Genomic DNA, 21,455 nt, shown 5'->3' on the forward strand with positions numbered 1-21,455 from the left:
TTCAATGTTTAGAAGATCTGCATTCCTGAAGTGTTTTTGTATATTGAAGCCAGTTAAATGGTCACTATTTAGCTCATTACCTTGCTCCATAAAAACTTTACAAAGCTAATGAATAGACTTATCAATAATTGTTTACCCAAAAATCCCAAAGTGGTAAACACCACCGTGGCCTGTTCGCCATTATTGAAGGCAATAAGTGCCCTTTTTAGCCATCCATTATGATCCAAATACTTTTATTCTTAGTAGGCTAATTGCAACATAAAAAATAACACCTAAAAAAAGACAAAAAAGCTGAAACAATAAAAAAAATAAAAAAAATCATGAAAAAATCCAAAAATCATTGATTTTTGATTTTTTTTTTAAATCAAAAAAATCGCCAACCCTGTCAGAATGTCAGCTTTAAGATGAGATTAAAAACCGGAAAAGCCAAAATTGTCAATTTTGGACCAAGACACGCCCCTTAAGGGGAGCGTCTGGGTCCAAAATCGATAGATATGGTCCTTACGCATTGAATGATATGCGTATCGATGTTGTAGCTTCAAAATCCTAGGAGATAGTTTTCTACTGTACCCCTTTTTTGTCGTTTTCTAAGAATTTCACATTTTCTTTCATTTTTTTTCAAAAAATTTACATGAACAAAAACGTCTTAGAATTCTGTTTTATATATGTGTACCAAGTTTCAAAACGATCCATCTGTAAACAAAAAAGTTTTTCACCACCCAGACGCTCCCCTTAATGATACAGAAAAAATTATACTGTCAAATGGGGTAATAAGGGACAGTTTTGAGCATTATTCCTTAATAACTTCTTACCACAAAACATTTCATAAACAAATTTGGGCTCATTTTAAAGGGGTGTGCAAGGGCTATTGTATGGCATCTCTGAATAAATTCCATATGCTATTTGTAAGGTGCCAGACAAAAAATAAAAGCCTCCTGAACTAACCCTGGGAATGGGATAATGAGGGACACTTGAAATAAAATAAAACTTGAAATATAGGTCCTCTTTCTTTTTAGATTACGTATGTAGATTTAGAATAAACAACATATTCTGTGATTTTTACCAGGGTTGGCAATGATTAAATCAAAATGATTAAATCACTTGATTTTTTTATAAAAATCATGATTTTTTTATTTTTTTATTTTTTCATACATATATTTAAATATATCAAGTGGCAGTCTATAAATGTATGATTTCTTAACTTGCTTTATGCTACATATAGGAAAAATATTGAACTTTATGCCACTATTTTTAGTTTTGCAATATTTTAATCAGTTTAGCTGCTACAACATTTCTATGGAATGTTGAGGATTGTCCCTTATTACTCCACCTGTCCCTTATTACCCCCTTTGACGGTATATGTATGATGTTATGAAGCTTGCAGTGGACAAGGTCATTGTCAGTGCTCAATGGCATGTCCATGGATACGGTAATGTACGGAATATGGTAATATACCGTATGGTAATATGGTAATGTACGGAAATGGTATCATATATCAATAAAGGAAAAACAAGTACAAATCACAGAAAATGTCATTTATTCAACATCTACAAATGAAGAGGACTTGGAGTACTGATAGTAATGGATGAGTACACTCTGCATGCTTCAAACATATTAAAATTAAGTTTTATTTCAAGTGCCCCAAATTGCCCCATTCCCAGGGGTAATTAGTGATGCTTTTCTTTTGCCTCTGGCACCTTACAAATAGCATATGGAATTTTTTTGGTTTTGGTGATGCCATACAATAGCCCTCGCAAAGACCTATAACACGTTCCCCGCGTATTGGGCCATATGTGTACCAGGAAATGTATTTCTTCAGGACGTAGTGGTGCATGATTCAGGGTTGCCAGCTGGCCTAAAATATGGCCAAGTCTGCGAACCTAAAATGCCAAAAAAGGTCTATAACTCAATATATGTACTAGTATATTTTTAGGTTCCGGTGTAACTATTCCATTTCCCTCTTATTTAAATGTAACTAGGAAGTACCCCTATCATAAATTTTAGCCAGCCAACTCAATTGACAAAAAACTAAATCGCGGAATTTGTCCAGAAAAAAAGACTGGCAATCTTGTTTCATAATAGTACAAATGAAATAATAGTACGAGATGAAGCAATCGCAGTCAAAGTGTTAAAATGGGCCCAAACCCATTTAAGAAATGTTTCATGGTAAAAAGTTATTAATGGGAAACGCTCAAAATCACCCCTTATTACCTTGTTTGATGGTATAACTGCTTTATTCTTTGACAGAAATATAGAAAATACATTATCACTTGCTTCAAAGCCTCTTGAGTGAAAAAAGTTCTTGTTGCTTCTTTTAGAGTAAAATTAGATATTTGGCATGATACATATGCTTGGTTTGGCAAATAAATTCTTGGTTTGCAAATGAGTTTGTGACTCAAAAATTGTTTTACTTGGTCTGCACTCTAGAAATGGCATTCAGGGCTTGCAAAAATGAACTTAAGAATTAAAGAAGTGCAAAAATTTGTTGCTCTACAAATGTTGTTGTGGCTCAGTGGGTGTACACCGTATCCCCAGGATATGAACTCCCTAGTTGTGAACTTTGGTACATACAAAGCTGTCAGCCTGTCCACAACTCCAAAGCCTGTCCATGAGGATAGTTTGCATGCCTGTCAAAGGATGGCAGCAGGAGCAAACATGAGCAGTGTATTGCAGGTCATCAACTATATGCTCCTTTTTATTTGTGTTGTTAGCTAGATCCTAAAAATTGTAGTTATTATTTATCACTTATTATTACAAATTTTATTTATTGAAACAGGGTATTTGAAGGTTGTTTAAAGCACATATGAAATCACCAGTAGATATACTATAATACAGGTATTATTTTTACTGGTATGTTTGACAGTATAGCTGGTTGTACCATAACCAACCATAACCATAACTGTATGCCTCACTTTCTACATACCAACAAATATGTTTATGAACAGCTTTCTGGAACAAAGCCTGTTTGTTAACTGGGGACTCGCTGTATAGGTTTTGCACATTAGATGCAGACTGCCGCCAGTCAAAAATCTACTGATCTATTTCTACTAAAAATTCCAGTACAAAAAAATCTATTTTGGATGGCCCATTGGTTACAGTTCAGAGCATAATGGCAAAGCAGCAACATTTTTTAGACTCAAAATCATAACTAAAACCATGAAAAAAATTTAGCTTGCTCTAGAGCTGGCTCCAAAATATTGCATTTTATTACCAGTTGTTTAAATGGCAGAAGATTGCTGCGTGAAATTCTTTATTTAATTTGTTCTTTGTTCTTTTTTCCATTTAGATCATTCATTTGATAAGCTTTGTATTAACTGAAAAGTTGAACTGCTACTGACAAAATGGGTCGTCGCAACATCAATACCACCAAGAGTGGTAAATATATGAACCCTACAGATCAAGCAAGTAAGTATTGACTTTACATACTCTACTCTTGTGATTATTGAATGTAACTATTTATTGAAATGAATTTCTTCAGTTAGAAGTATGTGTTACAGATCACCCCAATTTTTCAATTATGAAACATGATTTGCACCAGCTTTAAACTTACAACTTATCATTGCTGGACACCACAGAAGTTTCTGTATTTATTTGAATTTTTTTCAGGGGTGTTTTTATCTACCTACTATCTTTTTTTAATATAATTTGTATAAAATCCTGAACATAATTATCGAGTCAATATTCAAAATTACAATTTGTGTAGCAGAAAGTTAAGGTTCCCCAGAGCTAGGACTTCTTTATTGCCTTATTGCTCGATGGAACAATTTATGCCTTGTAACCCTTTCACAAGATGCCATGTGTGGTCATTTGAGATCTTCTAAAAAAACCCATCATGACCCCTGTATGTGCTTGAGGCTAGCTTATAATGCCCCTGCCAATCACCAATCATCTGACCTGACCAGTGTTCCATGCATGGCATCACCTGCTACAATGACACAAAATTTGAAAAATTAACATTTAAATAAAAGTTTTGACTCTGAAGATGATACTGAGTTTTTCTGCATTTTTAATTGACAGAAGTAGTAGCAATATCTATTATAGAAGGTTATGCAACGAAATCGAATTTGATTGAAATTAGAAAGCCACTATTTCCATCTGTAAGCTAAAATTTGCATTATTTTTCAAAATTAGTGTTGTGAGTGTGACTGCAATTAATGAATTTTGTAACCACAATTCACTCCTCCAATATGTAAAATTTGGAAACTATTTTTCAGTAAATATATCTTTTAATTGTTCATACTATGTATGGTACTGCTTTCAGAAATCTAAATTTCTGCAAATTTCTATGCTGGCCTTTGAAGGGTTGTGATGTAATTTCTAGTCATGTTTATGTTCATAAGAGATGAAAGTAGCAGACAGGTTTTAGATTTATTGTTGGTATTGCTCATATTGCTAATTGAAAGTAACTAGTGACAATCCCTTTATATTCTACCAGTGACATTCAATTTCTGTGTATTGTAATGATATTGATGGTACTAATTGTAAACTTCTAAATTTTCTATCAAAAATTTAAGCATTTATTTTAGTATTATAATATTTTTTATTCAGCTTCTATAAGTATAACAAAATCTGTGACAGGAGAGCTGGGTTTTTAGGCTATGCTAGATTATACAAGAGGGTGTCCAGGGTCTAACCATTCCATGCTCCGAGATTCTCCTTGCTTTTTTCCTACTCTCATTATTCTTAATTTTGCATTGAGAAGCAGCCTTTCCACTGTTTCAATTCAATTGTTAAATCTTCTCTGAATGATCCAGGCTTTTACCAATTTTTTATTTTTTTAAATACAAGGTATATTTGAGAGGTACATTTATGTTTCATGCAAAGAAAAAGAAAAAAATTTATGTTTATGCAATTATTCTTTTCTTTTCCAGGAAAAGAAGCCAGAAAGAAGGAGCTGAAGAAAAATAAGCGGCAGCGCATGGCCGTACGCACGGCTGTTCTCAAAGGCAAAGACCCAACACAGCTTATCATAGAAATGGAGAAAATGGACCAAATGGGTGAGTAATGTGGAATGTTATGTGAATTTTTCCTTGGTTTGAAGACTTGCTGAAACTTGAAGCCCCCAGTCTCTGAGTTGCCAAGTGATCACCTAGTTTAGAGAAGATGAAGGTTCAAGCCCCAACTAGCTGTAAAAATTTGGGTCTAAATTGTTTAGATGGCTATGGCAAGGTGTTTTAGCATAGCAAAGCAGGAGCAGAAAGTTATGGGTTTGAAAATCCAGCTGGCTGTTAAAATACGGCAATGTCTAGAATTTGTAACTGACTAAGCGTCCTAATCTTCTGCTGTGGCCATTACATGAACTTTCTAAATGTTTATACATTGCTGTATCAAATTATTCCTTGAAGTCTGGCAGTTGTTGGACTCAGGTCTCTCTCTGTTGCAGGTCTCTGTTGTTGTTGTTGGCAGGTCTCTCTCTGTTGTTGCAGACCTGCTTGTGATCTGATTTTATTGGTACCTATTGTTTGATAAAGATGTGATCTTGGATTAATTCTGCCCATCTATCTTGAAATTGTCAAAATAGTTTCAAAATATTGCTGCATACATTCAATAATAGTTATTATGTTGAGATAAAGCTATGTAATAAATTATTTTGAATCGTTTTGAGTATCAATCATTTGATAGGTTAATTTCAGTTTACCTATTTACCAACTGATCTAAGTACCTATCGTTCCCCTGAATTATGAATTAAAATTAAATTATAAATCGTGCAGAATCTATAGCATCATTAAAGTACCTTATCGCACATTTGATTTTTCAATTTCTTCTTGCAGAATACAATGTTGAAATTCCCCCGTCATTAAGTGAAAAAGTTCTGAGTGATAAAAGAAAGAAGCTGCGTGAAACATTAGATAGAGTCATGAAACTCTATGAGAAGGAAAATCCTGAATATTGGGTGGAAATCAGGCGCATGGTTGCAGAATATGAGAAGAAGCGCGAAACTTTACTCGAGTATTATGAGGCAGTGAAGCACGCGCAGGCAGTCACTGTGGATGAAATTCCCCTGCCCAACTTGGACATGCCATCCATACACCACCCTGACGTTTACGACGGCATTGAGCTTCCTCCTGCGGTACCCATGGACGCCTCAGGCCCTCACAATGAGTCACTTCCCCATAGTATATTGAAGAAGACAGGTCCTCCACTGGATCTTCAGCCTGTCATCAAAATGCCTCCTGGCTGTCCGCCCACACTCCCCGATGAATTATCCGATATTGAGGAGGATGAAGAAGCTGATCATGTCGATGATGATGACATCGCTCCCGGTACCGAAGCACCAAACAAACGAAGAAAAATTCGGTTTACAGACGATGTAGACGTAGACGCAGAGCGTGACTCAGACGTCAGAGATAAGTCAAGAAGTCGACCTGAGCAAAACTCCTACAAACTCGATGAAAGAAATCGTGGCTCTGATTCCGGGCGTCAAGGGCTCACCAGTTTGCAAGCCAAGCTGCTCAAGTTGTCTGGTCAAGATGTTGATCAATTTGTTAGGGAAACTGAAGTTCTTATGCAGGAAAGAGAGGCGGACAAAGAAGCAGGCCTTCGGGAACGTCTTAGTAAACTCAGGGATGAAGATAAGCCGTTCCTGAAGGAGCCTGCCTCTCAATCTGAGCCGCCAACAAATGAGGCAGTGACAGTCGCTCTTCCGCCAGCTGAACCAGTGGCAATGGGGATGCTGGATGCCTCAGTGCGACCTCCCACTATGGTACCCGCTCCATTCAATGTTGCTCCCCCGGTCGCAGGCATCCCTACCGCTCCCCCACCATCACTGTTACCGTTCAGGCCTCCTGTCCCCAGACCCACGATGCTGCCACCCCCGCCAATGCGGGTTCGTCTTCCTCCGGGTCCACCACCCCAGAACCTGCCATCCTTCATGCCTCAAGGTATCGCGCGCCTGCCTAACGTGCGTCTGCCTCCCCCTGTTCGACTGCCTGGCCTCCTGCCTCGCTTGCCGCCGCCCATAGGTCCGGGGGCGGCGCCCAATGTGCTCACCGCCGCGCCCCAGCTGCTGCCGCGCTCCAACCGCACGGCCGCCACCGCCACCGCGACCATCCAGGCACGACCGCAGATCAGGAGCCTGAGTGCTGACGTGACGCGCTTCCAACCCACCGTGCTGCGAGTTAAGAGAGAGGATAAGAAGAAGTCCACTAAATCAGCACCAGGTGAGCGACATAGACTATTAACTGGCAACTCTTCTCTGTGAATATTTACAGCTGCCCGAATAGTCTTGTGATACTATAGACGAAATTATAAGAAAGTCGTCCCTTCTTGAGCTCTTGGCTTCTTATTTATATTGTTTATTGAAATATTATGCAATTTGTTGGTATACATGTTTTATAAAGATTTTGATCGATTACCAATTTTAACGTGACTCCCCACAGACACCAAGGAAGTTCGGGGCCGCGCAGAAGAAATGGAAAGGAAGCCAACCAAAGACGACGCATACTCGCAATTCATGCGTGAGATGGAGGACCTGATGTAGGTTTTCTGACCCACTTCTGTACCTGCTAAGTTTTGGCTGCTGACCCACTTGTACGCGACTTTCCCTTGTTTCTGATGTGTTTGCCAGATGTGTTGTCATGGCCGCTGACAATAAGAGCAGCTTGCTGAATATGCTTGGCTCTTGTTTACCGCCATGAACAAATACCTTGATGTGTTTAATGTATATAATTGTAAGTAAGAAATAATTTTCTTTGTAAGAACCACCGTTTCACTATAGTAGGTACTTCTCAGCTAATAAATAATGAAATTGAATATCTCTTATTTTATTTCGATTATGCCATCAATCCCGCTCGATAAAAAGACGATATCAAAGGACATTAAATAGGATTTACGCCGTAGCTGTGTTCTATTTTGTGGACGTCTTTCAACAATTCTGCCATCCTTTCTACACTGAAAATTATCATACGGTCAGGGTTTGGTAGCATATCGTTACGACGCAAGCTGTGTCACAAGATTTAGAACATGCTTCAATATTAGAATAATATTCCCATTCTTCAGGTTCTGATTATTCATTCGTATCTTATATGAACTTTCAAGAAAATGCCAATGAAACTTTCATGTTGATATTTGATTTGTTAGTCGTCAGAAGTTCTATGGGATTTCGCGCTCCTAGCGAGATTGTTCCTGAGCGCCCCACCGCTGAGCTCGCTGTGACTGACAGCAGGTCTCACTTGTGGGGCTAAGTTATTATGTATGTAGAACTCCTTACATTTCCTTCTCTGTCTCTCTCGTGCGGGCGGCCGACGTCCCGTGTAAGCGACCTCTTGTTCGAGTGTCTTCTCGTTTCTGTTGCTTTTCACCTGTCCCACCTTGTCACTTCGTCTCTTTGAGATGCTAACGCTGCTTCCTTCGAGCCAGCTTCAGCGGGCTGGACAATTGAGACCTTCCGCCCCTTGTGGGTGATGAATGATTTTTTTTATTTCGAAACTTTCGATAACTGCGACCTTCCACCTCTTTGGTGAAAAACTGCGCTGCAACTTGTCCACGCGACATTTCTACTCGCTTCTAATCACCGACATGTGGAACAGCCCCCCCGATTACATCGTTGGCGCTCAAAGTATGAACGCGTTCAAGAACAGACTAGATAAAGTTATGGAAAAATATCTGTTCAGATTTGAAATGCCTAACACCATATCGAACCCGGTGGAAGTCTAGTGGCTATTTCAAACTATCGTCAGTCTTGAAAATATCCGGTCAAATGAAAGTATGAACGCGTTCAAGAACAGACTAGATAAAGTTATGGAAAAATATATCTTCAGATTTGAAATGCCTAGCTCCTTATCAAACCCGGTGGAAGTCTAGTGGCTATTTCAAACTATCGTCAGTCTTGAAAATATCCGGTCAAATGACAAGATTTTAGATCTTCTATGAACAAGTCACGAAAAGTTCAAGATTCGGCGACAGGCCACATCAGGCCTACTCTTTAGCGCCGACATCACTATGTTATGTTATGTTCATCGTGACTTTCGGTGCGAGATAGCTAAATAGCTGAAGCGCTTGTAAACATTTGGCCACTAAACTAACTTGATTTGTTGGTTCGACTTCTCGGTTAAAATCCGGCGCTAGCGCAGTTGGAGCCCAGCCGGGTGCAATTGCAGCCTTCGACTACTTAATTGAAGACTTCCGGTCAAGATACTATTCTGGTTGACAGGATTGCTTTAAAAAGATTTAACCTCGTCATACACTCAAGTTCTTTTGGTTGGAAAAACGTTGCATAAATTTGTTCACAACGGCATTTCGTCATCGTTGTCCAGTATGCAGACTAGACTGATTCTCTACAGTTTTGAATCAAGACAGTTGAAAGATCGCTGAAAACCATGAAAATTATAGCAGCAACCCAAGCAATTGCCATTTATTTGAAAATAATACCAAGGAAATCCTGAAATAACAGCCGCCTCCTACAAGCAAGTAAAATTCGTCTGTGACTGCAAGTGAAAATTTTTGAAAGCCAGCAATTAATGCCATGTCCCAGGTGTGACAGTCGGCCTGAGTGAGGTCATCTCTTCACCTTCAACAAAGCACACACACACTGATTCTCTACTCTATGACCGGCTGCAGACGACCTTATGACAGGGGCCGTACCGTCAAATTCGCTCATGTGCACTTAGCCTTCAATTTATTGTCTGTGAAAGGCGGGTTTAGCTTGAAGAGCTACCAGTGATTGGCTAACCTAATGACAAACTCGAAACTATGTTCGTTAGGACGGCGCCAGTTGACGTGGTGGGCAAATAGGCAATATCAATTACACAGGTCTGCGAGAATAAACTTCGTAAAAATTGCTTTGATTTTGTTAAGTGATATTTATGCCAGTCTTTGCGCTGCTTTCAAAAATGATATTAAGTTTTTTTTTTCAATCTCGTAAGATTTGTCAACAAAATAAGTACGAAAAATCACGAAAAACGTATAGTTTTAGATTATTTCTTATTATTTTAACTTTAATTAAAGGCAAAACACAACAATATGTAACTCAAATAAGGGCAGTACCGTAGTGATATGTGTGTGTTGCAAAGTTATTACAAGGATTTGTTAATGTTTTCTTTTTTCAATGCTTCTTTTGGTGCTTTTTTCGGTTTTAATTTTTTCATTTATTAAACCCAATAGTAAAATAATTATTCATTCATCAATCATCAATATAAAAAATAACATGGGTAAGTGACCTGGGCCCAGTTCAAATGCAGCTTTTATCCATCAGAAATTGTAAATAGATAGGTTTTCACTTTATTACTCCGTCTTTTATTCGTAAATTTAGGTTGTACCTTCGCTTTTTTCCTTTGAATATCGACTGTATTAAATTCAGATTGTATTTGTGTTCTTAATTTTTCGAACTGACGATGGAGTTGGGCTCCGAAACGTTTTCAATGGAGATATGGAGAATTTTTGTGGAGTTTCTTCGCTTTTAATTTCTTGGTGAATTTGCGATTTGAGCAATCTAGTGACATTAATACTTCAGCTATTGTGTAGAGTTATGCTTGCAATGTAGTTAATGCTAACAAGCAGTTACGAACTTCGAACGTTTGCAAATAATAACAATTATAACCTGGTTTGAGCATCAATTTCCATCCCCATCTTTGGCTTTAATCCTTTTCGTTTCTAACATAAAGGGATTCAAAACATCGATACATCGCGATAGCCAAATCTGATTTTCTTTTTTCAATGCTTCTTTTGGTGCTTTTTCGGTTTTAATTTTTTCATTTATTAAACCCAATAGTAAAATAATAATTCATTCATCTATCATCACTTTAAAAAATAACATGGATAAGTGACCTTCTTTAAACTATACCAAATCAACATTTGTGTACATCTTTCCAATCCACTCTCCCCAACCGACTGTATGACCTACAACGCTCTATATAAAGGTGCTTGTACACGGGACAGTACTACCTGCAGAAGCTCTCAGGCCCAACGGTCATCCTTGCGGTTGTCCTGTGGCTTTAAGTCCACCCAGCGTGGACGCCCGGAAAAGAAGAAGAAGACGGGACAGTACTGGCGGAAAGTAGATCAGAAAAGTGCCAAATGTATGTCGCTTAGTGTCTATCCGGCAAGTAAGCTTAGACACGAGGCAAGTTTAAGGTGCCGCCGTGCCGGTAACGACTAGATACCGTCACGGCGGCACCTTAAACTTGCTTCGTGTCTAAGCTTACTTGCCGGATAGACACTAAGCGACATACATTTGGCACATTTCTGATTTACTTGCCGCCAGTACTGTCCCCGTGTACAAGTACCTTAAGTGATACTTGTTGGGTGTGCAGATGACAACACTTTTTGCTAATGGTCATTCCTAGGCCGAGGCTAGGCATCATATGCAGCGGTGTCTGGATGAGACAAGTTATTGGTTTACTTGCTTGCAGTTTCGTCTGAACCCAACAAGGTGCTCGTTTCAGATTTACACGCCTCATCGGACAGCACCCATGGTTGAATTTATACAGCATTAATATTACTTCAACCATGGACAGCACCTGCTACCACACATGCAGTCTGCAACAGGAACATTCAGCATGTGGCCTGCCAAAATGTGCTGGATTTCATTGACTCTTCACGCCTTACATTTCGGAAACACGGCAGAATAACGCGTAATGTTTGTCTGAAGCTACTGCAGGTGTTCGTGCACTTGCCTCGGTGAAGTGAGGAGCCTCTCGACGATTGTTGAGCAGAATGTACGTGGCCTTCATGAGAAGCAAGATAGAGTATGGCTCAAAAAATTTATGGGACATTTCTAAGTCATTGTTGAAACAACTTGAAACTGTTCAAAACTCTGGCCTCCGATTACATCCTGAGAGCTTGCTGTTCTACAGCTATAGCCTTCTGTCTCTGCAAGTTGAAAGCTTCAATAATTGCACCTTTGCAACTATTAGGGTACTATATCGCGCCCTCCTCATTCGGTTGTGCGCAATCACACCAGTATCTGACACTGACATTTTTTTTTTTTTTTTAGTTATTCTTATAGGAGCACTGGAGACTAGTCCATATAGCCCCTTGCCTAAACTGGGTTTAATTGATACCTAACAGTCTAACAAAGGGATTCAAAACATCGATACATCGCGATAGCCAAATCTGCTTTACAATCCACGCTAAGCACACTGAATTTTCAGATTGAGTAGTCACCTCTCCTTGTATTTTCTCAAATTAAAAATATACTTTGAGGCGTCATTCTGCTGTTGGTGCCGAGCGCCATTGTTGTAACATTATTCATTGATAATTATTTACTTATTCCCTGTATCTAAATCGATGATAGGAGAATGGAGAGCTTTAATAAAAAGAGACTACCCTTCTGTTAGTCTTCACTCTCCATCAGCCGAGTGCTTTCTGGCACTTAAACAAGTATACAATCTCATATATATGAAAAAAGTTGGTGCGAGTTAGTGGGCTTGAAGCCTGGCGAGGGAAATTTGTAGCGGATGATGAGTCGCGTATCTACGATGCTTCATGTGTCGGGATATTTCCTGAACAGAACATTTATTTTTGATCAAATCGTATGACTCAGCAAGGCAGGAAGAGGCAAGGGTGAACTATGAGATTGAAATGCGCCTTTAAATTTGAAACGAATTATTATTCAACCATTAAAAATTTTTGGTTGGAACGGGGCATTTGTTCAGTAACTTCCGGTAGTTCAAAAATTGATAGGAGAAATTCAGTACGATGGTATTACGTATAAAAGAATTCATGAAGACTGCATATATGATTACAGAATTTTCAAATTGAAGAGATTATCTATCCCGAGTCCTGCTGGGTTAACCTGCTAATTTATTTATATTTCACCAAGTTCATGGTTATACGATGATTGCTGCGCTCTCAAAAAGCTCACAACAACATCGGTTTAACCGTCCAAACTGCTTCTTTTTAGCGCATTTAGGGAAAAATGCACTATTGTGCTCACCATGTCCGTCTGTCTGTCTGTCCGTCCGTCCGTGACCTTAAGTTTTCGTCGACGAGAAAATGCGCTCTCTGTCACTCACTGCAGTGAGTACTGAGTTATATTTTTTTCTTTATTCTATAGACATAAGCATTGGAGCGGATGTTTTACGGCCCCTTACGAATAATACGTCTCTAGCAACAACAAGTTAAGCAGCTATAATCAACGTTTTGGAAGAATCATCAAGTAGGAATTGAAGACTCCGTAAAGACACTGCAGGGTACGATCAATAAAGCGTAACATGTGAGCCAAGTTTACTCAAAACATCTTACTTCAAACTTATAACATTTTCAAGCGTAAACTGATCAACTCTAATTGAGGTACATTTGAAAAACTGTTCTATAAATTCATAGCACAATATGGACACGGCGTGAAGCAATTATCTGTAGTGAGCATACGCTCTGTTGGCCTCGCACTGCTTGTGAAGGTCATTCTTCTGTTGAACAACTCGACCCTGCGTGTAAAACAATAAGTTCAATATTAAAATATGCCAATCGAAGGAAAATATACGTTAACAATTCGAGGCGCTGAGAACAATCCTGCCAGAAACAGCCTAAATTTGAAAAATATGGACACGTACAAAACCGATATTGGGCTTCAAGATTTAAAGCAAATTATTGAAGCCATATAAATTCTGAGCATACAGCTCACCCTGCCATATTTTACTGCGTCTCTCACCCTGCCATAGAAAGCATCGATGAGCTCATTGGCCAAGTTCTCAGGGAAGTGCACGCGTCGTGTAGGCCGGTCGCGCCCTGCGTGCACGAGCCACCGCGTCGCGATGAAGTAGCTGTGCTTCTCCGACATGGGTACCGGCACCTGCCCACGACACCGCACTCAGGACATGTGAGCAGCAGCGGCTCTTGGGGCAATACGCCTTTATAATACAAGCTACGATGACCTACTAGTGCAAAGATAGCTAAAGTTGAGATTGCTTTCACAAAACAAAAAACGGAAACAAAATAGAATGTAGTTTTTTCTATGATTTTTTACAAATCATGCGAATAGCTACTAAAGAGAAATGATTATATTGGGTATTATACGTCGAGAGAAGAAAATTTTATAGATATTCATTGCAATATTTATTCTGCACAAAATAAACGACATTGAGCTAATAATTCACGAAGCCCGCGACATGCCTGGTAGGTGATGCCGCCTCTCTTGATAGGCAGCAGGTCGAGGAAGGGCCTGCAGTTCTCGACGGCGCCGAGGTAAATGGTGAGAGGATCACAGACGATGTTACGACGCTCCTCGTCCGTCTCCGCCGTGTGGTAGGCACGCAGCTGCTTCCTTTTGATGCGCGTGAACGTCTGCAACATTTGGGAGATACAATGGAGCTTTGGATTGAGGGATGGGTGATGAAACCTTGATTGAGGAAACATAAAAACATAAATAAATAAAACCTCTATTGAGGGATGGGTGCTTCTCAGAGTAGTAGGTCTAGCAAAATTTGGATCGTCATTAGAATAGCAGAATTATATTTAATGAAACAAAAGAATGTTCACCTATTTGTGAACAAGAGACCATAAGAACTACTATAGAAGCAGTTGCCTGACTGGTGGCTGGGCACTGCTTTTCAATACACTACTCACTTCTTCAACGAGGTTCCGGGCCAAAACTTTATTTCCTTCTTTCATGACATAATTGCAGAGTCGGCTGTAAAAGAATTCAACATTTAGAAGCATATAGATACTAACTTCAGGAAAAAGTGTAAAGCCATTCACGAGCAAATGGCCCCATCTCACAAGAAAAAATAAAATTCCAAGCCCAGATACATGAGCATATCAGCAGTCTCACTATTAATGGGATATTTAAATAAATTTGCCTCTGTTTTGCATTGATGTCACCAGTCAGAGCTGCTACTAACAAGTTAACTGAACGTTATTCGGGCATATAATTCCCTACTGTCAGGAGCAAACACTTGCAGCGCTACGTCCTGCCAATATATAAAACAATTTCGACAACTGTGCTCATTTATTTAAGCTTCAATAATAATTGATTTATTGATTCAGTCTCATATAAAATGAAAATTTGTTTTGAAGACCTTGACGTACATTCCGTAACTGGCTTGACCATTGCACCTGAATGCTCTAGTGATCACAAATCAACTAATAGCCCTCCTGTTGTCTCCAGATAAAAATGACCTACAATTCTGACCCTATGCTATCTGGACTGGAAATGACAAAATGTTGGTATACTGGAAATGACAACAAAAGGAATGAAATCTTTCTATTTTTACATGAAATATAATTTAAATTAATTCATAAGTGTCCAGCAAATTATTTATATCAAAGTAACATTCAGAAGCCATTTAAATTATGGGTGGTGAGGTTAAGATGAAAACTTACTTCACTCTTGGATGGTCAAAGAAGCTCCAAGATCTGCTTTGTTCAGCTGGCTTGATTTGGCTGAACTGAAGCCTCTCTTTTATTTCTTTGTTTTGAAAAATTTCTTCCAGCTGCTCTTTTTCATATATTGGCTCCAAATATTTGTCAGGGGAATAAATGGCATAACTTCGTACTGCAAACTGTGCAGGTGCTGCTGGAAACCTGTGAGAAATCAACCATTAACTTCAAATTATTAATGGTCTTAGTAGGTGAGTTGGCAAATCAACTGTTGGAACAACAGAGTCTACAATAACAACTGTAAGAACTGATGAAATCAAAATGATATTTTTAGTGACAATATCATAAAACACTGAAGAATTAAGATTAGCTCAAAAAATAGAAAGATGCTTTTTCAATTTAGTAAATGAGAAGTTTATTTTAAAAATAGATAACATTTTAGTAAAATTTGCAAATGAGGCTTGAATTTAATTTTTTTCCAGAATGTGGATTTGAAACCATTTTTCTTCAGTGACAGTAGCACTTTCTTTGATTACAACACTTTCTTTAATTACCTACAGTACTTTCTTAACTTACAGTACTTAGATTAGGTATATATATAGTATCAACATCATCAACTGGATTTCAGATGACGGTAGCTGTACTCATACAATTTTCAAGTTGCAGGTATAATCTATTCCGAGTTGTACAGAGCAAACTTGCTAGGGTATTTTAAATAATGTATTTGCCATTATACTGGGCATACTGTTTAGATAAATCTCAAGGAGGAAATGCCTTTTTAACAATGGTTGGGTTAGGTTGTTATGTAGCTTGAAGTCTTTACTTTGATATTATCATGATATTAATTTTACTTGATATTTAATTGAGCTCTTTTTACACATTTCACTATGTTAATCATCTCAGCTCACATAAAATTTATTAGTATTTTGAAGTCTGAAGCTTAAACATTCATCTTTAGCAAGCTCTTACTCTGGTAAGCTGGGCTAGCATTTATCAATTTAACATTCATACTAGTTATTATTGTGGCTTTTAGCACACATTTCTATTCAGATGTTCTCAACTTAGTTCCTTCATTCTCTGATGCCTACAGTATTCTATCTCATTAATGTTAGCAGTGTATGAAAGCTCAAAATAGTTATAACTGGTTAAGTCCACTAAAATTATTAGCTGCCAAAAACCTTGAGGTTACATTGAATGAGAAGGAACTTCTATCAACCATAAACTTGAATCCAGTTGTTCTAACAAACTAGAACACCTGCTAAGGATGCTGCTTAGGAAACTACTAAATGCTGCTAGTGAAAGGAAATTGTGCAGCAGTGATAAAAGGCCCTAATTACCTTTTGAGCAGTTTGATGATGATTTACAAACCACACTTCAGTCAACTAGTATAGTCATTTAGGATCCAATTCTGACCAATGTCCCATTGTGGATGCCAGTAAATTTGGAGAGAGAGTATGAAATGCTGTAAGATACACATTCTTAAGACTTTGGATCATCAGCATTTGTGAAGTGACTGAATTAATGGTAGCATTCCAGGCATAACATTAACATCTCCCTTTTTTAATTCTTTCAATTGAATATATAAATTGAATATATAATTGGCTGAAGTATATTTATAATATCAATACGTGAGGATATTCTCTAAGCATTTAATATAGCAGAAATGTAGGATACATGCACCACATTTAAGATCATTCCCAACTATTTTACATCATGTCAATTACAAGAAATGTTAAAAATTCAATTATCATGAAGACCAATTAAATAGCACCTGTAAGTGATTAAATCAGTTCCAAGTGAAGGATTACCAGGCTGCCACCCCACAACCAATTTGGGCTTCAGCAAGCATCACTAGCTCATAATTATATCTCATACATGAATCTCACTTCTAGAATTCAGCTCATCTTGACTCTACCTATATCACTACATCACTAAAATCACAGAAAAAAATTTTATTATTACTGAAAACTCCTCAAACTGTATAATTATGAGCATTAAGTAATTTCAGGAACATTAAAATGTTCTATATTATCAAAACAAAAATTTGTAGTTCCGTATATCTACATGCGTAATACCATGCAAAGCACTTAGGCAGAAAGGACAAGTCATCTCTAAACATCAAACTCACCTTGATCCTATGGATGAAATTTGCTGCGACAATAAAAAGTTTTTCAACATGGTTTGTTAATTTAATTGAAGACTGACTCTGGAGAGGAGCAAGTCAATTTTGACAGTAGTATATGTATACAATAGTCTCAGATACTGAAAAAAAAACATTTTTAATGTCACCCCCAGACCTTTTGAAGAACTGCATTTAGCACTTTGAAATTTGTACCAACCCTCTCATGAGTACTAATGTCAATTGGGTAATAAGGGACAGGTGGGGTAAAATTGGGACAGTTCTCTACTTCTCTGACATTTGGTTGAAACGTAGTACCTATCAGCTAAGCTTATCAAAATATTTCAAAAAAAGTGGCAAAAAATTCCTAATTTTTACTATTTACCATCAAAAAGGATAATAAGGGATGGTTTTGAGAGTTTTTTGTTCAAAACTTCTTACATGAAACATTTCATGAATAAGTTTGGGCTCATTTTAAGGCACTTAGCAAGGGCTATCAAATAGCATCTTAGCAAGGGCTATGTATCTTTCATGTGCTATTCGTAAGGTGCTAGGTGCAAAATAAAAGTGTCCCAAATCACCCCTGGGAGCAGGGTAATTTGGGAAACTTGAAATAAAACCTAATTTTAAAACGTTTTAAGCATGCAGAGTGTACTCATTCATTACTAACAGTACTTTGAAGTCCTCCTTTTCCATTGTAGATGATGTAGATGTAAAATAAATGGCATTTTCTGTGATTTTTACTTGTTTTTCCTTTATTGATATTATATTACTATATTCATTAATTACCATATTATTAATGTGATCTTACTGTATCAATGGACATGCCATTGAGCATTGACAATGACCTTGTCCACTGCAAGCTTCATATCAGCAGCTATGTTGCATTTCTTCTGTATCTGTAAGCTTACATGATGGTTTGTAATTTTGCACAATTTTAATTGAGTCAAGTGATTTCACTATAACAAAAAAGATCGTGAAAAACATACCTGAAACAGAAAATAATGTTTTAGTGACAACCGTCATATGTTTTGGAGAAATAAATCAGTGTTTAGGTCAATTACTTTTCATTCTATGATGCAACAACTGAATTTTGTGACAACCGATGCTGCACTAATTTTTCGATAAGTGAATTTTTTTTTTCACTGAGCGAGGTAAATGTAATCAAAATTCTTTGTTGTTCATCAATTTTTTTGTTAACTGGAACCTTTGCTGAGGTTCTACTTTAAATGTATTTTTAAGGGTGTCCCTAATTACCCCGTGGGGATGTCCCAAGTAGCCCTGCCGTGCGGAAATGGCTGCCATTTTTTTCCCGGAATGAGATAGGCAAATTCCGTCAATATTTTTTTGCTCCAGACCTTAGCAGAGGTACTTTTCCAAAATTGCACTTTTCACACTATTTTTCAGCGATTTTTTAGAGATAGTAAATGTTTGCTTTCTTGACTAGCTTCATACATAATAGATACTATCAACCGGGGCTACTCGGGACAGATTTGATCATTTTTTTGTTAATAACTGTTAATAACTTCTTATGATGAAACATTTCATATACAAATTTAGGCTCATTTTATAGCTCTTTGCGAGGGCTATTGAATGGCATTGTCAAAAAAATTCCATATGCTATTCGTAAGGTGCCAGACGCAAAATAAAGATTGTCCTGAGTAGCCCCGTTGGTCGGGGCTACTCGGGACAATGGGAATAAAACTTCAATTCAAAACATTTGAAGCATGCAGCGCGTACTCATCCATTACTAACAGTACTCTGAAGTCCTCCTCTTTCATTGTAGATGATGTAGAGGTAGTCTCNCAAAGTGGCGGGAACGATGGTTAGTGTTTACTGTTTACTTGTTAGTTCTTCTTAAGCAGTCGAATTGGTGTGTGAGGTAACTGAATTAACTGCAGATAAAGTTCCCAAACTTGGAGACGATGATTGAGTGAAAACTTTACGTGATATATTGTGAGCCTTCAAAAGTTTTAATAATGAAGAAATCACAAGGTTCACAGAATCAAAAGGTTTGAATGCTTAATTTTTTACTTTCAAGTACTCTATTGACTATCGAGTCTATTCTAGTCAGTCAACTGTGAAGTGTCATGTTGTTTGTTGTGCATTGCCTTTTCTTCGAGAAGTTTCTCCAACTGCCAATGAGTTTCTCCTCAATTTGAAAGCTGAGGTAACAAATAGGTGCCATAAATGTTTTTTATATTTAATTTGAAACCATTTGGAGTAAACCATATACCATTTTGGAAACCATTTGGAATTGGGAGTAAATAGTATTTCCTTCTGTAGATCCATCCCTCTTGCTCATCTGTGAGTGACACGCGCAATTAACAATCTTGCATGGGACATTCTCTGTGTTGCCTGACTTGACTTTCATACGATCATAGCTACCATAACCGAAGCCGATTTCTGACGGCCTGCAAACCTGTTTCTAGTTGCCTGGAACATTTTTTTTTCAAAGCGGAATGCATTTTTTAAGTGAACCACGAATTTTAGAATTGCAGTCCGAGTGTAAGGCTAGGCTGAAGGAGAACATTGACGTCACTGTTTTGTGATGGCATTTCTGGGATTATGTCTTCGTCATCCTTGGGCATGTCAGAGTCAGTTTCTGACATGGTCTTGGTCTTCTTGGACACACACAGTTATTAAATTATATTAGAAAAATTTTGAACATACAAATAATAATATGATGACAATTTATTGACAAAGATAATAATCACAAACACACAATGACTTTGCAACAAAAAGGGACACAGTTAATGCAGAATACAATACAACAGGAATCAGAGACAATAATAGCTAACCAAAATTTTAGTTTTGCCTACTAGAATATGAAAATTTAAGCTGGCTCGCAGGCCTTATAGGCTTCTCCTACCTATTAGTTATTCTTTCTTTAATTGGAATTTATGGGAGCCTCTGAAGACTGGTTCAATGCGTGCCCATGTCAGAACAGTTCAAGGAATTTGACTGAATTTTCTTTTCAGGTACAAAATTGGGGGTCTTGAAAAAAAAAACTCAAGATTTCTCAATGGCTGAAGGGTTGCAGAACGGGGCCACCAAAGTGGAGACCACACCAAGGCAGACAGCCCCACTCCAGGGCAGATAGCCCCACTCCAGGATGAAAATTTTATGAAATGACATGTTTGCGAAGTGCAAACCGCAATTTTTTAATCAAACAAAAATTTATGACATTCGAGCCGCAAGATTTCATACCTACTAAAATTATATGATATTAGAGCCGCGATATTTCAGACAAAAATAGGACTTTTCCAGACTAGTAGTCAGGGTGCTGCTTGCCGGGTGGAGACGCCAAGTGACTGCTTTATTTTGTGATGGGATATAAATACCGCAAGCGCTGGATTCCAGGTCTGGCAAGCGGGAGCCATCGCAGTAAATAGTATTAAAATCGGGATAATTCTCCCCTATGGTGGTAGCATTGAATTGTAGTATAGGACACCACTTAAAGTAAATAAAAGGATCAGGATGCAACTCGACGATCGAGTTCTCTTAAAAAAAAATTGGAAACGATTTTTCATGTGAGAATTACATTGTTCCATTACATTTTTAAATAATCTCCTTAGATTTTTTATTTGATGATAGTAATTAATTAATGACTACTTCCCAATACTTTTTTAGATGTCAATAAATAGCTTTGTTTTAATTGGCTTCTAATCTGTAAAGGAGCTGAAAATTAACTTTCAACGAGCTAAATGAAATCAAACGATGAAAAAATTATGACAACGCACAAAAAATGATAACATCAATCTATGGCCTATACAGAGAACTTGAGAGAAGTGTGATTAAGAATGAAAAAAAAAGATTTATGGAAATATGAGTATTCACGATAATCACATTAGTCACAAATAAACTTTGTTACGTTAATTTCAGAGCAAAATCAATTGATGTTTACTGCATGAACGCCACTCTCATGGTCATGGCCATGGGTAAAGAGCACAAATTGTAAGATGTTTACCGTTACTGTACCGTATGAAGTTGAACTATGAACGCAGCTGACTCTCTCCGGACTCCGAGAATCTATGAAAATTCGGGACTAGGCAGAATCACATCACAGACAATTTTTAAG

The 21,455-nt window shown here is 37.8% G+C and overlaps 2 protein-coding genes across 2 annotated transcripts; one reads left to right on the forward strand and one right to left on the reverse strand.

Moving 5' to 3' along the window:
• The first annotated feature begins 3,258 nt into the window (after positions 1–3,258).
• LOC108672077 (WW domain-binding protein 11) lies at positions 3,259–7,758 on the forward strand. The gene is made up of 4 exons (XM_018159700.2): positions 3,259–3,405; positions 4,872–4,997; positions 5,772–7,160; positions 7,380–7,758. Exons 1-4 carry the CDS (start codon positions 3,342–3,344, stop codon positions 7,478–7,480), a joined length of 1,680 nt encoding a protein of 559 aa, XP_018015189.1. The 5' UTR covers positions 3,259–3,341; the 3' UTR covers positions 7,481–7,758.
• A 5,389-nt stretch (positions 7,759–13,147) lies between these two features.
• LOC108672079 (28S ribosomal protein S7, mitochondrial) lies at positions 13,148–17,616 on the reverse strand. The gene is made up of 6 exons (XM_018159701.2): positions 17,384–17,616; positions 15,259–15,459; positions 14,503–14,566; positions 14,050–14,220; positions 13,589–13,729; positions 13,148–13,364 (listed from the first exon to the last, which is right to left on the reverse strand). The coding sequence occupies exons 1-6, from the start codon at positions 17,431–17,433 to the stop codon at positions 13,290–13,292; spliced, it is 702 nt and encodes a 233-aa protein (XP_018015190.1). The 5' UTR covers positions 17,434–17,616; the 3' UTR covers positions 13,148–13,289.
• Positions 17,617–21,455: the final 3,839 nt, after the last annotated feature.

Source organism: Hyalella azteca, unplaced genomic scaffold (assembly GCF_000764305.2).
Source record: "Hyalella azteca isolate HAZT.00-mixed unplaced genomic scaffold, Hazt_2.0.2 contig5700, whole genome shotgun sequence".
Lineage (NCBI taxonomy): Eukaryota > Metazoa > Arthropoda > Malacostraca > Amphipoda > Hyalellidae > Hyalella > Hyalella azteca.